The sequence below is a fragment of the Notolepis coatsorum genome (assembly GCF_963971535.1).
Source record: "Notolepis coatsorum genome assembly, chromosome: 2".
NCBI lineage: Eukaryota > Metazoa > Chordata > Actinopteri > Aulopiformes > Paralepididae > Notolepis > Notolepis coatsorum.
Genome location: NC_140166.1, coordinates 81,609,684 through 81,625,670, shown reverse-complemented (window position 1 = coordinate 81,625,670; position 15,987 = coordinate 81,609,684). Strand labels below are relative to the sequence as shown.

Sequence of the window (15,987 nt, the reverse complement as noted above, 5' to 3'; positions counted from 1 at the left end):
GCTCCCCCAACTCCCTCCCCAACTCTCTCCCCAACGCTCTCCCCAACGCTCTCCCCAACTCCCTCCCCAACTCCCTCCCCAACGCTCCCCCAACGCCCTCCCCAACTCCCTCCCCAACGCTCTCCCCAACACCCTCCCCAACTCCCTCCCCAACTCCCTCCCCAACGCCCTCCCCAACACTCTCCCCAACTCCCTCCCCAACACTCTCCCCAACTCCCTCCCCAACACTCTCCCCAACTCCCTCCCCAACACTCTCTCCAACTCCCTCCCCAACTCCCTCCCCAACTCCCTCCCCAACTCCCTCCCCAACTCTCCCCCCAACGCTCCCCCAACTCCCTCCCCAACGCTCTCCCCAACTCTCCCCCCAACGCTCCCCCCAACGCCCTCCCCAACGCTCTCCCCAACGCTCCCCCAACGCTCTCCCCAACTCCCTCCCCAACGCTCCCCAACTCCCTCCCCAACTCCCTCCCCAACTCCCTCCCCAACTCTCTCCCCAACACCCTCCCCAACTCCCTCCCCAACTCCCTCCCCAACTCTCCCCCCAACTCTCCCCCCAACGCTCCCCCAACTCCCTCCCCAACTCCCTCCCCAACGCCCTCCCCAACGCCCTCCCCAACGCCCTCCCCAACGCTCTCCCCAACTCCCTCCCCAACGCTCTCCCCAACGCTCTCCCCAACGCTCTCCCCAACGCTCTCCCCAACTCCCTCCCCAACGCCCTCCCCAACTCCCTCCCCAACGCTCTCCCCAACTCCCTCCCCAACTCCCTCCCCAACGCTCTCCCCAACTCCCTCCCCAACTCCCTCCCCAACGCTCTCCCCAACTCTCTCCCCAACTCCCTCCCCAACTCTCTCCTCAACTCCCTCCCCAACGCTCTCCCCAACTCCCCCCCCAACGCTCCCCCCAACGCTCTCCCCAACGCTCTCCCCAACGCTCTCCCCAACGCCCTCCCCAACGCTCTCCCCAACGCTCTCCCCAACGCTCTCCCCAACTCTCTCCCCAACTCCCTCCCCAACGCTCCCCCAACGCTCTCCCCAACTCCCTCCCCAACTCCCTCCCCAAAGCTCTCCCCAACTCCCTCCCCAACGCTCCCCCAACGCTCTCCCCAACTCCCTCCCCAACGCTCTCCCCAACTCCCTCCCCAACGCCCTCCCCAACTCCCTCCCCAACGCCCTCCCCAACTCCCTCCCCAATGCTCTCCCCAACTCCCTCCCCAACTCCCTCCCCAACGCTCTCCCCAACTCCCTCCCCAACTCCCTCCCCAACGCTCTCCCCAACTCCCTCCCCAACGCCCTCCCCAACTCCCTCCCCAATGCTCTCCCCAACTCCCTCCCCAACGCCCTCCCCAACTCCCTCCCCAACGCTCTCCCCAACTCCCTCCCCAACTCCCTCCCCAACGCTCTCCCCAACACTCTCCCCAACGCTCTCCCCAACTCCCTCCCCAACGCCCTCCCCAACTCCCTCCCCAACGCTCTCCCCAACTCCCTCCCCAACGCTCTCCCCAACGCTCTCCCCAACTCCCTCCCCAACGCTCTCCCCAACTCCCTCCCCAACGCTCTCCCCAACACCCTTCCCAACGCTCCCCCCAACGCTCTCCCCAACGCTCTCCCCAACGCTCTCCCCAACTCCCTCCCCAACGCCCTCCCCAACGCTCCCCCCAACGCTCTCCCCAACGCCCTCCCCAACTCCCTCCCCAACTCCCTCCCCAACGCCCTCCCCAACTCCCTCCCCAACGCCCTCCCCAACGCTCTCCCCAACGCTCTCCCCAACGCTCCCCCAACGCCCTCCCCAACACCCTCCCCAACGCTCCCCCCAACGCTCTCCCCAACGCCCTCCCCAACGCTCCCCCATAGCTCTCCCCAGCGCCCTCCCCAACACTCTCCCCAACGCTCTCCCCAACACTCTCCCCAACGCTCTCCCCAACGCTCTCCCCAACACTCCCCCCAACGCTCTCCCCAACTCCCTCCCCAACGCTCCCCCCAACGCTCTCCCCAACGCTCTCCCCAACACTCTCCCCAACGCTCCCCCAACGCTCTCCCCAACGCTCTCCCCAACGCCCTCCCCAACGCTCCCCCAACGCCCTCCCCAACTCCCTCCCCAACGCTCTCCCCAACTCCCTCCCCAACGCTCCCCCCAACGCTCTCCCCAACGCTCTCCCCAACTCCCTCCCCAACGCTCTCCCCAACTCCCCCCCCAACGCTCCCCCCAACGCTCTCCCCAACGCTCTCCCCAACGCTCTCCCCAACTCCCTCCCCAACGCTCTCCCCAACTCCCCCCCCAACGCTCCCCCCAACTCCCCCCCCAACGCTCTCCCCAATGCTCTCCCCAACTCCCTCCCCAACGCTCTCCCCAACTCCCCCCCCAACGCTCCCCCCAACGCTCTCCCCAACACCCTCCCCAACGCTCCCCCCAACGCCCTCCCCAACTCCCTCCCCAACACCCTCCCCAACACTCCCCAACGCCCTCCCCAACGCTCCCCCCAACGTTCCCCCCAACGCTCTCCCCAATGCTCCCCCCAACACCCTCCCCAACACCCTCCCCAACACCCTCCCCAACGCCCTCCCCAACTCCCTCCCCAACACCCTCCCCAACACTCTCCCCAACGCCCTCCCCAACGCTCCCCCCAACGCTCCCCCCAACGCTCTCCCCAACGCCCTCCCCAACGCTCTCCCCAACTCTCTCCCCAACGCTCTCCCCAACGCTCTCCCCAACGCTCTCCCCAACGCTCTCCCCAACACTCTCCCCAACGCTCTCCCCAATGCTCCCCCAACTCCCTCCCCAACTCTCTCCCCAACGCTCTCCCCAACGCTCTCCCCAACTCCCTCCCCAACTCCCTCCCCAACGCTCCCCCAACGCCCTCCCCAACTCCCTCCCCAACGCTCTCCCCAACACCCTCCCCAACTCCCTCCCCAACTCCCTCCCCAACGCCCTCCCCAACACTCTCCCCAACTCCCTCCCCAACACTCTCCCCAACTCCCTCCCCAACACTCTCCCCAACTCCCTCCCCAACACTCTCCCCAACTCCCTCCCCAACTCCCTCCCCAACTCCCTCCCCAACTCCCTCCCCAACTCTCCCCCCAACGCTCCCCCAACTCCCTCCCCAACGCTCTCCCCAACTCTCCCCCCAACGCTCCCCCCAACGCCCTCCCCAACGCTCTCCCCAACGCTCTCCCCAACTCCCTCCCCAACGCTCCCCCAATGCTCTCCCCAACTCCCTCCCCAACTCCCTCCCCAACTCTCTCCCCAACACCCTCCCCAACTCCCTCCCCAACTCCCTCCCCAACTCTCCCCCCAACTCTCCCCCCAACGCTCCCCCAACTCCCTCCCCAACTCCCTCCCCAACGCCCTCCCCAACGCTCTCCCCAACTCCCTCCCCAACGCTCTCCCCAACGCTCTCCCCAACGCTCCCCCCAACGCTCCCCCCAACGCTCTCCCCAACGCTCTCCCCAACTCCCTCCCCAACGCCCTCCCCAACTCCCTCCCCAACGCTCTCCCCAACTCCCTCCCCAACTCCCTCCCCAACTCCCTCCCCAACGCTCTCCCCAACTCTCTCCCCAACTCCCTCCCCAACTCTCTCCCCAACTCCCTCCCCAACGCTCTCCCCAACGCTCTCCCCAACGCTCTCCCCAACGCCCTCCCCAACGCTCCCCCCAACGCTCTCCCCAACGCTCTCCCCAACGCTCTCCCCAACTCCCTCCCCAACGCTCTCCCCAACTCCCTCCCCAACTCCCTCCCCAAAGCTCTCCCCAACTCCCTCCCCAACGCTCCCCCAACGCTCTCCCCAACGCTCTCCCCAACTCCCTCCCCAACGCTCTCCCCAACTCCCTCCCCAACGCCCTCCCCAACTCCCTCCCCAACTCTCTCCCCAACTCCCTCCCCAACGCTCTCCCCAACTCCCTCCCCAACTCCCTCCCCAACGCTCTCCCCAACACTCTCCCCAACGCTCTCCCCAACTCCCTCCCCAACGCTCTCCCCAACTCCCTCCCCAACGCTCTCCCCAACACTCTCCCCAACGCTCTCCCCAACTCCCTCCCCAACGCTCCCCCCAACGCTCTCCCCAACGCCCTCCCCAACTCCCTCCCCAACTCCCTCCCCAACACTCTCCCCAACGCTCTCCCCAACGCTCCCCCAACGCCCTCCCCAACACCCTCCCCAACGCTCCCCCCAACGCTCCCCCAACTCCCTCCCCAACTCCCTCCCCAACGCCCTCCCCAACGCTCTCCCCAACTCCCTCCCCAACGCTCTCCCCAACGCTCTCCCCAACGCTCCCCCCAACGCTCCCCCCAACGCTCTCCCCAACGCTCTCCCCAACTCCCTCCCCAACGCCCTCCCCAACTCCCTCCCCAACGCTCTCCCCAACTCCCTCCCCAACTCCCTCCCCAACTCCCTCCCCAACGCTCTCCCCAACTCTCTCCCCAACTCCCTCCCCAACTCTCTCCCCAACTCCCTCCCCAACGCTCTCCCCAACTCCCCCCCCAACGCTCCCCCCAACGCTCTCCCCAACGCTCTCCCCAACGCTCTCCCCAACGCCCTCCCCAACGCTCCCCCAACGCTCTCCCCAACGCTCTCCCCAACGCTCTCCCCAACTCCCTCCCCAACGCTCTCCCCAACTCCCTCCCCAACTCCCTCCCCAAAGCTCTCCCCAACTCCCTCCCCAACGCTCCCCCAACGCTCTCCCCAACTCCCTCCCCAACTCCCTCCCCAACGCTCTCCCCAACTCCCTCCCCAACGCCCTCCCCAACTCCCTCCCCAACTCTCTCCCCAACTCCCTCCCCAACGCTCTCCCCAACTCCCTCCCCAACTCCCTCCCCAACGCTCTCCCCAACACTCTCCCCAACGCTCTCCCCAACTCCCTCCCCAACGCTCTCCCCAACTCCCTCCCCAACGCTCTCCCCAACACTCTCCCCAACGCTCTCCCCAACTCCCTCCCCAACGCTCCCCCCAACGCTCTCCCCAACGCCCTCCCCAACTCCCTCCCCAACTCCCTCCCCAACACTCTCCCCAACGCTCTCCCCAACGCTCCCCCAACGCCCTCCCCAACACCCTCCCCAACGCTCCCCCCAACGCTCTCCCCAACGCTCTCCCCAACGCTCTCCCCAACGCCCTCCCCAACGCTCTCCCCAACGCTCTCCCCAACGCTCTCCCCAACTCTCTCCCCAACTCCCTCCCCAACGCTCCCCCAACGCTCTCCCCAACTCCCTCCCCAACTCCCTCCCCAAAGCTCTCCCCAACTCCCTCCCCAACGCTCCCCCAACGCTCTCCCCAACTCCCTCCCCAACGCTCTCCCCAACTCCCTCCCCAACGCCCTCCCCAACTCCCTCCCCAACGCCCTCCCCAACTCCCTCCCCAATGCTCTCCCCAACTCCCTCCCCAACTCCCTCCCCAACGCTCTCCCCAACTCCCTCCCCAACTCCCTCCCCAACGCTCTCCCCAACTCCCTCCCCAACGCCCTCCCCAACTCCCTCCCCAATGCTCTCCCCAACTCCCTCCCCAACGCCCTCCCCAACTCCCTCCCCAACGCTCTCCCCAACTCCCTCCCCAACTCCCTCCCCAACGCTCTCCCCAACACTCTCCCCAACGCTCTCCCCAACTCCCTCCCCAACGCCCTCCCCAACTCCCTCCCCAACGCTCTCCCCAACTCCCTCCCCAACGCTCTCCCCAACACTCTCCCCAACGCTCTCCCCAACTCCCTCCCCAACGCTCTCCCCAACTCCCTCCCCAACGCTCTCCCCAACACCCTTCCCAACGCTCCCCCCAACGCTCTCCCCAACGCTCTCCCCAACGCTCTCCCCAACTCCCTCCCCAACGCCCTCCCCAACGCTCCCCCCAACGCTCTCCCCAACGCCCTCCCCAACTCCCTCCCCAACTCCCTCCCCAACGCCCTCCCCAACTCCCTCCCCAACGCCCTCCCCAACGCTCTCCCCAACGCTCTCCCCAACGCTCCCCCAACGCCCTCCCCAACACCCTCCCCAACGCTCCCCCCAACGCTCTCCCCAACGCCCTCCCCAACGCTCCCCCATAGCTCTCCCCAACGCCCTCCCCAACACTCTCCCCAACGCTCTCCCCAACACTCTCCCCAACGCTCTCCCCAACGCTCTCCCCAACACTCCCCCCAACGCTCTCCCCAACTCCCTCCCCAACGCTCCCCCCAACGCTCTCCCCAACGCTCTCCCCAACACTCTCCCCAACGCCCTCCCCAACGCTCCCCCAACGCTCTCCCCAACGCTCTCCCCAACGCCCTCCCCAACGCTCCCCCAACGCCCTCCCCAACTCCCTCCCCAACGCTCTCCCCAACTCCCTCCCCAACGCTCCCCCCAACGCTCTCCCCAACGCTCTCCCCAACTCCCTCCCCAACGCTCTCCCCAACTCCCCCCCCAACGCTCCCCCCAACGCTCTCCCCAACGCTCTCCCCAACGCTCTCCCCAACTCCCTCCCCAACGCTCTCCCCAACTCCCCCCCCAACGCTCCCCCCAACTCCCCCCCCAACGCTCCCCCCAACTCCCCCCCCAACGCTCTCCCCAATGCTCTCCCCAACTCCCTCCCCAACGCTCTCCCCAACTCCCCCCCCAACGCTCCCCCCAACGCTCTCCCCAACACCCTCCCCAACGCTCCCCCCAACGCTCTCCCCAACACCCTCCGCAACACTCTCCCCAACTCCCTCCCCAACGCTCCCCCCAACGCTCTCCCCAACGCCCTCCCCAACGCTCTCCCCAACGCTCTCCCCAACGCCCTCCCCAACGCTCCCCCAACGCTCTCCCCAACGCCCTCCCCAACGCTCTCCCCAACGCCCTCCCCAATGCTCTCCCCAACGCTCCCCCAACGCTCTCCCCAACGCCCTCCCCAACGCTCCCCCCAACGCTCTCCCCAACGCTCTCCCCAACGCTCTCCCCAACGCTCCCCCAACGCTCTCCCCAACACCCTCCCCAACACCCTACCCAACGCTCCCCCCAACACCCTCCCCAACACCCTCCCCAACACCCTCCCCAATGCTCCCCCCAACACCCTCCCCAACACCCTCCCCAACACCCTCCCCAACGCCCTCCCCAACTCCCTCCCCAACACCCTCCCCAACACCCTCCCCAACGCCCTCCCCAACTCCCTCCCCAACACCCTCCCCAACACTCCCCAACGCCCTCCCCAACGCTCTCCCCAACTCTCTCCCCAACGCTCTCCCCAACTCTCTCCCCAACGCTCTCCCCAATGCTCCCCCAACTCCCTCCCCAACTCCCTCCCCAACTCCCTCCCCAACGCTCTCCCAACGCTCTCCCCAACTCCCTCCCCAACTCCCTCCCCAACTCTCTCCCCAACGCTCTCCCCAACTCCCTCCCCAACTCCCTCCCCAACTCCCTCCCCAACTCCCTCCCCAACGATCTCCCCAACTCCCTCCCCAACTCCCTCCCCAACGCTCTCCCCAACTCTCTCCCCAACTCCCTCGCCAACGCTCTCCCCAACTCCCTCCCCAACGCTCTCCCCAACTCCCTCCCCCAACGCTCTCCCCAACGCTCCCCCCAACGCTCTCCCCAACGCTCTCCCCAATGCTCTCCCCAACGCTCTCCCCAACGCTCTCCCCAACGCTCTCCCCAACGCTCTCCCCAACGCTCTCCCCAACTCCCTCCCCAACTCCCTCCCCAACTCCCTCCCCAACTCCCTCCCCAACGCTCTCCCCAACTCCCTCCCCAACGCCCTCCCCAACTCCCTCCCCAACTCCCTCCCCAACGCACTCCCCAACTCTCTCCCCAACTCCCTCCCCAACGCTCTCCCCAACTCCCTCCCCAACGCTCTCCCCAACTCCCCCCCCAACGCTCCCCCCAACGCTCTCCCCAACTCCCTCCCCAACGCTCTCCCCAACTCCCCCCCCAACGCTCCCCCCAACGCTCTCCCCAACGCTCTCCCCAACGCTCTCCCCAACGCTCTCCCCAACGCTCTCCCCAACTCCCTCCCCAACGCTCTCCCCAACGCTCTCCCCAACTCCCTCCCCAACGCCCTCCCCAACTCCCTCCCCAACGCTCTCCCCAACGCTCTCCCCAACTCCCCCCCCAACGCTCTCCCCAATGCTCTCCCCAACTCCCTCCCCTCCCCCCCCCAACGCTCCCCCCCAACGCTCTCCCCAACACCCTCCCAACGCTCCCCCAACGCTCTCCCCAACACCCTCCCCAAACGCTCTCCCCAACTCCCTCCCCAACGCTCCCCCAACGCTCTCCCCAACTCCCTCCCCAACGCCCTCCCCAACGCTCCCCCAACGCTCTCCCCACGCCCGCTCCCCAACTCCTCCCCAACTCCCTCCCCAACACTCTCCCCAACGCCCTCCCCCACCGCTCTCCCCAACGCTCCCCCACAACGCTCTCTCCCAACGCTCTCCCCAACGCTCTCCCCAACTCCCTCCCCAACACCCTCCCAACGCTCCCCCAACGCTCTCCCCAACGCCCTCCCAACTCCCTCCCCAACTACCTCCCCAACACTCTCCCCAACGCCCTCCCCCAACGCTCTCCCCAACGCATCTCCCCAACGCTCCCCAACGCCCTCCCCAACACCCTCCCCAACGCTCCCCCCAACGCTCTCCCCAACGCCCTCCCCAACGCTCTCCCCAACGCTCTCCCCAACGCCCTCCCAACGCTCCCAACGCTCTCCCCAACGCCCTCCCCAACGCTCTCCCCAACGCTCCCCCAATGCCTCCCCAACGCTCTCCCAATGCTCTCCCACGCTCCCCCAACGCTCTCCCCAACGCCCTCCCAACACCCTCCCCAACGCTCTCCCCAACGCCCTCCCCAACACCCTCCCCAACGCCCTCCCCAACACCCTCCCCAACGCTCCCCCCCAACACCCTCCCAACACCCTCCCCAACACCCTCCCCAATGCTCCCCCAACACCCTCCCAACACCCTCCCCAACACCCTCCCCAAACCCTCCCCAACGCCCTCCCCAACTCCCTCCCCAACACCCTCCCCAACACCCTCCCCAACGCCCTCCCAACTCCCTCCCAACACCCTCCCCAACACTCTCCCCAACGCCCTCCCCAACGCTCTCCCCAACGCTCCCCCCAACGCTCCCCCCAACGCTCTCCCAATGCTCCCCCCAACACCCTCCCCAACACCCTCCCACCCTCCCCAACACCCTCCCCAACGCCCTCCCCAACTCCCTCCCCACACCCTCCCCAACACTCTCCCCAACGCCCTCCCCAACGCTCTCCCCCAACGCTCTCTCCCAACGCTCTCCCCAACGCCCTCCCCAACGCTCTCCCCAACTCTCTCCCAACGCTGTCCCCAACGCTCTCCCCAACGCTCTCCCCAACGCTCTCCCCCAGACGACTCAACCGCTCCCAACACTCTCCCCAACGCTCTCCCCCAATGCTCCCACAACTCCCTCCCCAACTCCTCTCCCCAACGCTCTCTCCCAACGCTCTCCCCAACTCCCTCCCCAACTCCCTCCCCAACGCTCCCCCAACGCCCTCCCCAACTCCCTCCCCAACGCTCTCCCCAACACCCTCCCCCACTCCCTCCCCAACTCCCTCCCCAACGCCCTCCCCAACACTCTCCCCAACTCCTCCCCAACACTCTCCCCAACTCCTCCCCAACACTCTCCCCAACTCCTCCCCAACACTCTCTCCAACTCCCTCCCCAACTCCCTCCCCAACTCCCTCCCCAACTCCCTCCCCAACTCTCCCCCCAACGCTCCCCCAACTCCCTCCCAACGCTCTCCCCAACTCTCCCCCCAACGCTCCCCCCAACGCCCTCCCCAACGCTCTCCCCAACGCTCCCCAACGCTCTCCCCAACTCCCTCCCCAACGCTCCCCAACTCCCTCCCCAACTCCCTCCCCAACTCCCTCCCCAACTCTCTCCCCAACACCCTCCCCAACTCCCTCCCCAACTCCCTCCCCAACTCTCCCCCCCCAACCTCTCCCCCAACGCCTCCCCAACTCCCTCCCCAACTCCCTCCCCAACGCCCTCCCCAACGCCCTCCCAACGCCCTCCCCAACGCTCTCCCCCAACTCCCTCCCCAACGCTCTCCCCAACGCTCTCCCCAACGCTCTCCCCAACGCTCTCCCCAACTCCCTCCCAACGCCCTCCCAACTCCCTCCCCAACGCTCTCCCCAACTCCCTCTCCCAACTCCCTCCCCAACGCTCTCCCCCAACTCCCTCCCCACTCCCTCCCCAACGCTCTCCCCCAACTCTCTCCCCAACTCCCTCCCCAACTCTCTCCTCAACTCCCCTCCCCAACGCTCTCCCCAACTCCCCCCCCAACGCTCCCCCCAACGCTCTCCCCAACGCTCCTCCCCAACGCTCTCCCCAACGCCCTCCCCAACGCTCTCCCCACGCTCTCCCAACGCTCTCCCCAACTCCTCTCCCAACTCCCCTCCCCAACGCTCCCCCAACGCTCTCCCCCAACTCCCTCCCCAACTCCCTCCCCAAGCTCTCCCCAACTCCCTCCCCAACGCTCCCCCAACGCTCTCCCCCAACTCCCTCCCCAACGCTCTCCCCAACTCCCTCCCCAACGCCCTCCCCAACTCCCTCCCCAACGCCCTCCCCAACTCCCTCCCCAATGCTCTCCCCAACTCCCTCCCACTCCCTCCCCAACGCTCTCCCCAACTCCCTCCCCACTCCCTCCCCAACCCGCCTCTCCCCAACTCCCTCCCCCAACGCCCTCCCCAACTCCCCCCAATGCTCTCCCCAACTCCCTCCCCAACGCCCTCCCAACTCCCTCCCCAACTCCCTCCCCCAACGCTCTCCCCAACTCCCTCCCCCAACGCCCTCCCCAACTCCCTCCCCAATGCTCTCCCCAACTCCCTCCCCAACGCTCTCCCCAACTCCCTCCCCAACTCCCTCCCCAACGCTCTCCCCAACTCCCTCCCCAACGCCTCCCCCAACTCCCTCCCCAATGCTCTCCCCAACTCCCTCCCCAACGCCCTCCCCAACTCCCTCCCAACGCTCTCCCCCAACTCCCTCCCCAACTCCCTCCCCAACGCTCTCCCCAACACTCTCCCCAACGCTCTCCCAACTCCCTCCCCAACGCCCTCCCCCAACTCCCTCCCCCAACGCTCTCCCCCAACTCCCTCCCCACCGCTCTCCCCAACACTCTCCCCAACGCTCTCCCCAACTCCCTCCCCAACGCTCTCCCAACTCCCTCCCCAACGCTCTCCCCCAACACCCTTCCCAACGCTCCCCCCACGCTCTCCCCAACGCTCTCTCCCAACGCTCTCCCCAACTCCCTCCCCAACGCCCCTCCCCCACAGCTCCCCCCAACGCTCTCCCCAACGCCTCCCCAACTCCCTCCCCAACTCCCTCCCCAACGCCCCCTCCCCAACTCCCTCCCCAACGCCCTCCCCAACGCTCTCCTCCCCACGCTCCTCCCCAACGCTCCCCCAACGCCCTCCCCAACACCCTCTCCCAACGCTCCCCCCCAACGCTCTCCCCCAACGCCCTCCCCAACGCTCCCCCATAGCTCTCCCCAACGCCTCCCCACACTCTCCCCCAACGCTCTCCCCACCACTCTCCCCAACGCTCCTCCCACGCTCTCCCCAACACTCCCCCCAACGCTCTCCCCAACTCCCTCCCCACACGCTCCCCCCAACGCTCTCCCCAACGCTCCTCCCCCAACACTCTCCCCAACGCCCTCCCCCCAACGCTCCCCCAACGCTCTCCCCAACGCTCTCCCCAACGCCCTCCCCAACGCTCCCCCAACGCCCTCCCCAACTCCCCTCCCCAACGCTCTCCCCAACTCCCTCCCCAACGCTCCCCCCAACGCTCTCCCCCAACGCTCTCCCCCAACTCCCTCCCCACCGCCTCTCCCCAACTCCCCCCCCAACGCTCCCCCCAACGCTCTCCCCAACCCGCTCTCCCCAACGCTCTCCCCAACTCCCTCCCCACGCTCTCCCCAACTCCCCCCCAACGCTCCCCCCAACTCCCCCCCAACGCTCTCCCCAATGCTCTCCCCAACTCCCTCCCCACGCTCTCCCCAACTCCCCCCCCAACGCTCCCCCACCGCTCTCCCCCACACCCTCCCCAACGCTCCCCCCAACGCCCTCCCCAACTCCCTCCCCAACACCTCCCCCAACCCCACTCCCCAACGCCCTCCCCAACGCTCCCCCCAACGTCCCCCCAACGCTCTCCCCAATGCTCCCCCCACACCCTCCCCCCACACCCTCCCCCAACACCCTCCCCCAACGCCCCTCCCCAACTCCCTCCCCAACACCCCTCCCAACACCTCCCCACGCCCCTCCCCCAACGCTCCCCCCCAACGCTCCCCCCCACGCCTCCCCCACGCCCTCCCCACGCTCTCCCCAACTCTCTCCCCAACGCTCTCCCCAACGCTCTCCCCAACGCTCTCCCCAACGCTCTCCCCAACACTCTCCCCAACGCTCTCCCAATGCTCCCCCAACTCCCTCCCCCAACTCTCCTCCCCCAAACCCACCCTCCCCCAACGCTCTCCCCAACTCCCTCCCCAACTCCCTCCCCAACGCTCCCCCAACGCCCTCCCCAACTCCCCTCCCCAACGCTCTCCCCAACACCCCTCCCCAACTCCCCCCCACTCCCTCCCCAACGCCCTCCCCACACTCTCCCAACTCCCCTCCCCAACACTCTCCCCAACTCCCTCCCAACACTCTCCCCAACTCCCTCCCCAACACTCCTCCCCAACTCCCTCCCCACTCCCTCCCCAACTCCCTCCCAACTCCCTCCCCAACTCTCCCCCCAACGCTCCCCCAACTCCCTCCCCCAACGCTCTCCCCAACTCTCCCCCCCAACGCCCCCCCAACGCCCCCCCCAACGCTCTCCCCAACGCTCTCCCCACTCCCTCCCAACGCTCCCCCACTGCTCTCCCCAACTCCCTCCCCACTCCCTCCCCAACTCTCCCCCAACACCCTCCCCAACTCCCTCCCCAACTCCCTCCCCAACTCTCCCCCCAACTCTCCCCCCACGCTCCCCCAACTCCCTCCCCAACTCCCTCCCCAACGCCCTCCCAACGCTCTCCCCAACTCCCTCCCCAACGCTCTCCCCAACGCTCTCCCCAACGCTCCCCCCAACGCTCCCCCAACGCTCTCCCCAACGCTCTCCCCAACTCCCTCCCCAACGCCCTCCCAACTCCCTCCCCAACGCTCTCCCCAACTCCCTCCCCAACTCCCTCCCCAACTCCCTCCCAACGCGTTAGCTGACAACAGAGACGGTAAAGCAGGGTACCTGAAAGAGCTAAAAAAATTAAAATAAAAAATGTAAAAAGATTGTACAACTTCAAGGTGCCTTTTCGTGTGCCACTGCTGCAAGGAAGGAGCGCTGGAAAGACCGCCGATGAGATTGGGTTTAGCGCGCCGTCCTCAAAACAACGATGGCCGCGTAGAGACAACTGTGTACGCCGTTCAAATTGTCTATAAACTCACCCTTCTCTGTCTTTCACTGAATCCGTCTTGTCGAATAATTATGCTAACGTTGCCCTCACAACTAACTGCTTAGGCATTCCTTCTTGGTTCCACATCGGGGTTTAAAGACAGGAAAGGCACCCCATGTTCTGAAAGCATTAGCGTATACATCTGAAAATAGTATGTCTGGCAGTATCAGGAGAATCCTCCCGGCGTTTGGTTGAAGAGGGGATGCATAGAGAGGGGAGGCAGGCTAGACTGACACCGGAGGATGAGAGAGGTGGTGTGGAGCCGAGCCGTCGTGGCCGTTCATTTCTTAATAACTGAACATTATTCCTTATTAGGGAAAATCCTATGAACTCAGGCAGGCCTCTAATTGCAATCCGTGTGAATCTTTGAGATGGGGGGAGGGAATCTCTTGATGAGGCTTTTGTGTGCTGATCAATGACCCAGTCGAACGGTGCGCTCAGGCTCTGCCCCCCCCCCCCCCCCCCCTGTATCCCGTAGCTGTCTCTTTGAACGCAGCTCTGAACTGCATAAAAGACACTCGGCTCATATTTCATCTCTTTCATTCTCGGTAGCAGGCGGCCAAGTTCAAATTTACAGTAGCAAAGGCAGGTTTTCAATGAATCGCTCTCTCTTTCTCTCTCTCTCTCTCTCTCTCTCTCTCTCTCATCCTCTCTCTCTCTACATCTCCTCTCTCTCTCTCTCTCTCTCATCTCTCTCTCTCTCTCTCTCTCCCTCTCTCAAACACATACTACACACACACACACACACGTACACACATCTCTGTCAAACGCAGTAGCACTCAAGCCGTCAGCATTGCGAGGAAAGCTTAATATGCACAGTGAAGCAGAGTCAACAATTATAACGTTATTTCCAGCATGGAGAAGTGTCAGAGAATATAACTTGTGGCGTCTTGTCAGCGGAGTCTGAATCGGTGACATGCCTCTCTTCCCTTTGGTGTGGAGGTGAGGTGCACTTCTCCAACCCCTCAATTAAAAGAAGAAAGTTTCCCCCCCGAGCAATTATGCATGAGATACCTCAGTAATGCCAATATAGAAACGCAAAGATTGGCAGTATTGCTATGACGTGGGTTTTGAAAGATGTATTTAATTATGTTAAATTAATAAAAAATACGTATTAAGGGTTATTATTGGAATTATGATCATTTCATAATTTCATATTTTGAATTTGAGTCGTGTGTGTGTCTAACCATTATTATCGCCAGAAACAAATCCACTCTAGGCCATTGGTATAGGGATTTTGCATCTGCATCAGATTTGCATCAGCAGCCCACTATATAAAATTGCAATAAAACTAAATTCATCAGAAACAAAAAAATAATCAACTAAGAAAATATTCAAATCTCTCTGTGTCTGATTATACGTCAGTCGTTGCTGTTATTGAACATTTTAAAAGTAGTATATTCATAGATTCTAGAGATCAAGGCTACACTGATACAGAGATGCTGTCCAATAAGTCACTCAAGATTTCATTTAGCTTTCTGGTTTCATGCCTGACCGCTTTTACCAATAGATGTTTTCCAGATGTCAGTATTGTCAAAGATGCATTTTCTGCACGTTGAATGTACAAATATGTGTGTTTTAATTGATACATTTCTTGCAGTCAGTATTTCGTCATTTTTAAACTGAAATGTTGACATGTATATTATATGATGATGTTACAGCAGGTGTAAAGATGTAGATACTATCGTACTTTTGTGTTTTTGTCATGAAGAAGGTGTGTGTGAAGAAAGATGTCCACCCTGTGCTCCAGACCAGGCCCATGTTGGGCGTCCCCTCCGACTAATGCCACTGTCTCTTCCTCCTCCTCCTCCTCCTCCTCCTCCTCCTCCTCCTCCTCCTCCTCCTCCTCCTCCTCTGTCAACTTCCTCTGTAGTTCCACTAGAGGCTAACCACCCCGCTCCACCTCCTCCTCCGCCCCTTCCTCCGCCTCCTCCTCCTCCTCCTCTGCCTCCCGTATCTCTGGCTCCTCCTCCTCCTCCTCCTCCCCCTACTCCTCTAAGCAACGGATTTCACTACACGTTTGTCTAATCAGAGGAACAAAAAGTAAGGCCTTTAACCGCATGTTTACGCTGCTAATGTGATCTCGGAGGCTCTCTCTCTCTCCTTAATTCCTCCCTAACAGGAGCCTCTCGTGCGCTCCGCACACCTCGCCGCATGCCTGGCACCTCGCCGCATGCCCGCCGCTCTGTTGTGATTATGAAGGATAGTGAGGGAAGACCCCCCTCCACTCCCATTCTAATCACCAGCACACACACCTCCGCGGGCCTCCCGCTCACCCTAATTGTGTGCAAATTGTTTTATTTGTATTTTTATAATTTTTTTTCTTCTTTTTTTCCTTTCTAACTCTGCCAAAATATTTACGGCTGGTTGTCGAGGCAGAGACATACTGTACAAACACCGTATAGCAGCATTGTGGTGTAATTATGACAAAGAGCGAGACACCTTTCGCTCCAGCCCCCGTGACGTCGGTGTGTGGTGCACAGATCCGTTTCATCAACATCAATTAGCCTCCTGGGAGCGCGGCGCGGCGAGACGAGAGGAGAGGCGGCCAGACCCTGCGTCGTCGTGTCCTGTAGCCATCGATTAATTATGATTCATTATCATCATCACACATCCT

The 15,987-nt window shown here is 63.9% G+C and overlaps 1 protein-coding gene across 1 annotated transcript in view; it reads left to right on the top strand.

Moving 5' to 3' along the window:
- Window positions 1–15,398, top strand: part of plekha7b (pleckstrin homology domain containing, family A member 7b) — a gene marked incomplete at its 3' end in the record, with an annotated part of 266,506 nt that extends 251,108 nt beyond the window's left edge. Inside the window, 1 exon segment of the mRNA XM_084308243.1 lies at window positions 15,244–15,398. Within this exon segment, the coding sequence (XP_084164369.1) occupies window positions 15,244–15,398 (155 nt within the window).
- Window positions 15,399–15,987: the final 589 nt, after the last annotated feature.